The sequence below is a fragment of the Orussus abietinus genome, unplaced genomic scaffold (genome assembly GCF_000612105.2).
Source record: "Orussus abietinus isolate OABI.00-Male unplaced genomic scaffold, Oabi_2.0 scaffold34, whole genome shotgun sequence".
Classification (NCBI taxonomy): Eukaryota; Metazoa; Arthropoda; class Insecta; order Hymenoptera; family Orussidae; genus Orussus; species Orussus abietinus.
In genome coordinates, this window is record NW_019394290.1 from 441,373 (window position 1) to 446,302 (window position 4,930).

The 4,930-nt window shown below is 52.0% G+C and overlaps 1 protein-coding gene across 2 annotated transcripts; it reads right to left on the reverse strand.

Annotated features, from left to right (window-relative positions):
• Positions 1-423: 423 nt before the first annotated feature.
• Positions 424-3,447, reverse strand: LOC105696308. 2 transcript variants are annotated; one of them, XM_012418692.1, is made up of 4 exons: positions 3,246-3,447; positions 2,214-2,498; positions 1,888-2,093; positions 424-1,108 (listed from the first exon to the last, which is right to left on the reverse strand). In XM_012418692.1, the coding sequence occupies exons 1-4, from the start codon at positions 3,255-3,257 to the stop codon at positions 967-969; spliced, it is 645 nt and encodes a 214-aa protein (XP_012274115.1). In that variant the 5' UTR covers positions 3,258-3,447; the 3' UTR covers positions 424-966. The 2 variants fall into 2 exon arrangements, with proteins under 2 accessions (XP_012274115.1, XP_012274116.1); XM_012418693.1 differs by having other exon boundaries at positions 1,902-2,111.
• Between the last annotated feature and the right edge of the window lie 1,483 nt (positions 3,448-4,930).

Genomic DNA, 4,930 nt, shown 5'->3' on the forward strand with positions numbered 1-4,930 from the left:
ACCGACGTCGGACCTCTCTTTTTCGAGAAAATGACCTCTGACCCAGCGTCAACGAACCGCCGAGCTCGGAGACACCCTTTTCGACGATCGACAAGGATCTGGTCCGGGTGGAGGAAAGTGGAACTCGACCGATTCGGGCACTGCCGCGCGTAGAGGGGCGTTGGACGGTCGCTTCCCTCCCCTGGGAAAATTCGACTCGGTTCTCCCGATCGGCTGAGCACCCCTGACCGCACCTGAATAGATACATTGTGCCGGGGCAGCCTATTGACGGCCGATTGTTCCCCCGACAATAACAACAATATCTGAATGGTCGCGCGCATCTAGATAACGTTTACACTAGATCCCGCCGGTGGAGGTTAGGAACGCCGGTCGCGGGGAGGTGGTCGTATCTGGTTTTCATTTTCTTTCTCTTAAAAACTGGAATTGTTTATTTCCGCGGGCATAAACAATGGTCACCGTGCAGCTCGACGACGCCGCGACGAGGGGTGCCAGGGTCCTCCACCGCGGCGGTTGCGCCACGCTTAACAATTATACTTCTGAGTACGGTCAAGTGATCGTAAGCGTTGTGATAAAGGGTCCTTTGGTTTACCGGGTGTAAACGATGGTCAGTGGCAGAGTGGATCAACGGATCCGGTAGTAAAATAAAAAAAATAGAAAATATACAGACACAGGTAAGAAAAATAGAGGAAGTGGAACTGTCCACGCGCGCCCCGGGATCCGCATTCGCATCGGTCGTCTCGATGGATTTTTAGAAGTTAATCAAGGGATTAATCATGAGATTTTCTGATATCGATGCGTCCGGGGAAATGGGGTGCGAGTAAAGGGTTAAAATTAAAGCTCGACCGTCACGGCCCGTTTCCGACTCGGGGGTAGAAGTTCGTTGCGAAGGAGTACCCTGGAGCCTCATCTTCGACGGTTCTTCTCGTGATTCCAGGGTGGTCCTTCACCAGGTGGTGGTCGATTTACCTAGGTGGTCTCCTCGTCTTCCGAGTCGGCCGCCGTTTTTGGTCTATCACAGGTTGATTCCGATAACGCCGTGCCGTTTCCCGCGAGGCCCTCAGAATAAGTAGGGCGAGGGCTCGCTAAATTCGCACTCCTGGCAGACCCTCTGAAACAAAGGAGGACCGAGGTGAGTCGTCCTCGTTGCCTTGGCACCGATCATCTATTGACCGCTTCAAGGTGGACGAGGCTTCGTACGGGATTTATTTCCGTTTATTTCTACGATCGCGACGTCCCATGCCGAAGAGATGCCGAAGCTCTCGCTCGCCGAGTACAGAGACAGCTTGCAGAATTTCCTCGTTACTCGGTACAGAGTGGTGAACGAAAAGGTCAAACGATTCGGCGAGCTGAAGGTACGCACCGCCTTTCCTCGGGGGTCCGCCAATTTTTTTTCTTTTTTTTTATATATCTCTATAATATCCTCTTCCCCTGGAATCAACCCCGTCTTCAGGGGATGAAGGCCATGAAGATCCCCGCCCTGGCGGACACGCTTACCCGAGGCATGTCCAACGTCTCCACCCTGACCGAGAGCTCCACGAGGCTGTCGCAAACCGTCTCGGAGAAGGTCGGCCGATCGCCGATCAATCGATTCTGGCAGAAGACCGGACTCCTCCGGTACTACCTCGTCGCGGCCGTCCTCTTCGTCCCCACCTTCGCCGGGATTTACAAGTCGATGAACATCGAGGAGATCGCGAAGAGCATCGCCTACGCGAGGGATCGGAAATCGGAGCCTAGGGGGTAATTTACGGAAATCGATGCACCCTCGAGAGAGACGTTCCCCCCAGGTCGCGTGGAAGAGGCATTCCTCGAGACGTTCCTTTTCCATCCTCCTCCACCCGTGGGGTCCTCTGGGCCGTACCGAGGTATAAATAAAATCTCTTCAATTACATTTTCTCACTTACTGCCGGGTACTCCTCGGTGAGGCCGTGCTCTCCCAGTCGATAATAAATCGATCGGTTCTCCATAAACGCCTGGAGGTTCTGCCTCGGCATCGTGGGGTACCTCACCTGCCAGCTGGGTTCACGGACGTTCGCACCTAGGTTCAGGATGTCCCTTCCTTGGTGCTGCACTCGCAGGGGCGCCTCCACTTGTCCCTGATAAACGGGAGAATTCTGTATAAAGTTCATCCCTTATCAGTCTTCCCCTCAGGAGTGCCTCCGATCGATGTGTCTCTGATAGGGTAATTAATATCGGTACGTTTATTCTCGGTTTACCTTATTGGCTTTCGACGTCTCCGAAGCCGGGGTGTTAGGTCTCGATTGCGTCGGCGAGGTCGTCGGGGTCGCCGTTCCTCCAGAATTCGGGAGGCTGCTGATCCCACTGGAGTCGCTCTTGGTGCTCGGAGACGACGGCGCGGTTCCGCTCAGCGTCTTCACCCCGTGGTCGTACAGACGCCCCGCACCGAGGGCGTAAAAGTGTTCCGCCTCCAACCCCGAGAGGGGTAACGCGATCGACAGGGCCGTCATCCGGTCTTGGAAGTAATCCTTCTCCTGCTTTTCCTGAGACACGAGGAAACGATCGCTTTAGAAGTGCACCCCGGAGAACGGCAATCGCCCGCTGTAATTTAAGGTGAAGTGAAACACGTCGCGAAACTTGATCAACGTCGATAAAGAAGATTTTTCTAAATGCCTACGGTGCCGACGTTCGTTTTTATATTGACAGCTGGGTCGAATTATATTGGGTATTGTACCAAATGGCATATTCCACCTGTCGTTTTCGTACAATAATTATAAAGAAATCGAAGTAAAACTCCAGAAATCCTCTGGATTCATGCCTTCTAGGGCCCTAATTGACTGCGGAGGGACCCCCTGCGCCATCTGTGATTTCCACGCCAATTAAATTTTCCCTCCGAGACCTCGTATTACCATTGTTTTAGCAAAGAAGCGCATACAACACTTTTTTTGCCTTTATCCCGTTCAAATGCGAGTTTATCGATTACCAGAGGGTTCTAAATTCTCGTAAAATTGTCCTGACCCTTTCGATTCTCATATCGGAGCCTTCGATAATTGTAGATCGATCGAAATATGAGAGCTCGACGCCATTTTGATTCTGGTCTGGACTGAGTTAAAAAATTTTTTGGAAAAATCCAAATTTTCGAATGTGTCAGGACAATTCTTAGATGATCAGGAGTGATGTGTCAAGGTTTCGGACAGTTTGGTCTAACACCCTTTAAAAAAAGTGCTGTATTCTAATCGACCGATTTGAAGGATGTTTCACTTCACCTTAAGCCTCTTTTTGAAACCCACAACTATTACCATGGTGACTTTTTCCGTAAACGGGGAATTTTTCAACGAGGTACTTGAACTCCTACGGTACACGAGTTTCGTATGAGATGCTGTCTCAGGGATTCTTGCACCGCTGTGACGCAGCGGACATTCCCTGAGTATAGGGAAATTAATAATTATGAGATTAACAGGGTAGCGATCTCGTCGAATCGGCACAACTAGACGTCGATCGGAATACTGAGGACTTAGGCCGAAAGTCGTAGAGAACAACCGTTGACTCTGTTGTGAGTAAACATGATCGATGAAAAGCGAGACGCGCGTACAGGTGCGACCTTTGGATACATCTGAAGATAATTACTTATTAATGAATTAACTAATGAATTAATTTCACCGGATTCGCGGGAAGCCAAGTCGTTCGACTCGCCGGAGTTTAGGTACTTTTTACCGCGGCAATGATTAAGCGCGGGAGGATTAATTACCCGCGTGCGCTAAGTACCGGTCACGGTTGTTATCAGTGAAAGGGGCGCGAATAATGGAATGGTAATTTGCGGCCGTTCCGTGCGGGTCGATTTTTAAAAATGTGGGGCGCAAAGGGGGGGTGGGAGGTATCCCAAAACAGAAAATCGAGGTCGACCGCCAGGAGGTGTTTGGGGGGGCGCTCGACCGAGGGGGGCGCGAAGGGCGGCCATTTGCATTTTTCGAACTCCGGGCATCGGGGGCGCCTCGCCGGAAGTTGCATCTAAATCTCCGTATTCAAGTTTGGAAACTGCGTCCCGTTCCGCTTCATTTGCCGATGTCCCGTGAAATATCACCTGGGCACCTCTTCCCCCCGTTCCTGGAGTTCTGCATTACCGACGTTATCATCCAAACTTCGCGGAGAGTCCTGCGGTGCCCGCGCAAGAAGTCTGCATTACTTTCGCCCGGTAACCTGTTTTACCCACCGCGGCTACTTTTGTACGAAACTGCCGCCCTCTTACCCCCGAGAATCTCCCTTATCGACGGATTGGCTTGCCTTCCGAGGCTCAGATGGCGCGGTCGGTATAACGTCGACGGAGATTCCAAATACCGGCGGCTCCCTCGCGGAGCGTCCGCCATCTTGGCAGCGCCATCGGCTACGAGGTTCCTCCGGCCGCCGCCAGAGCGCCGCGCTCGATTCGCCCGAGAGGAGGAGATCTTCCCGTTCGCCACCTTTGCGCCAATTCCACGCCACTTGCGGTTCCCAACCTTCACGCCTGCCGGCGTCGCGATAATTTGCGAGCAGCTTCGGAGTTTCCAAGGTCTAGAGGCGGTACTCGTGTATTAACGGCCCCCCCCCCCAGGTTTCCAGCGAGAGGTAATATGCTCCAAAACTTCTACACGTAAGAGTTCCCAGGGACGCCATTCGAGTCTACCCGAAGCCACTCGAGAAAGCGCAAACGAAACGAGAAAAAATGTCTACGGAGTTCCAGGGAAGCCCTGTACGATCTATACGTTCCGCGGCATCGAATTTTCGAGATCTCCGGAGTGCGCAAGGGTATATATTAGGAAGTAGTTCTTATAACCGTTCTCCACTTCTGTGGTTCTCCAGGTCCATCCAATTATGCGCCTAAAGGCGAAAAATCTACGGTATCACGCTTGATCGCTCTTTTTACTCCCAAGGTAGAGCCGAGGATCCGTGAAGAAAATTCCACAGGGAATTCGGAGGGGGAAAAAAATCAAGTCGGATG

Coding starts and splice junctions, on each gene's coding strand:
- LOC105696308 (XM_012418692.1), bottom strand. Junction 2,094..2,213: donor AGACGTCGAAAGCCAATAAG/GTAAACCGAGAA, acceptor CCCGTTTATCAG/GGACAAGTGGAGGCGCCCCT. Junction 1,109..1,887: donor CCGGCAGTAAGTGAGAAAAT/GTAATTGAAGAG, acceptor CCTTTGTTTCAG/AGGGTCTGCCAGGAGTGCGA.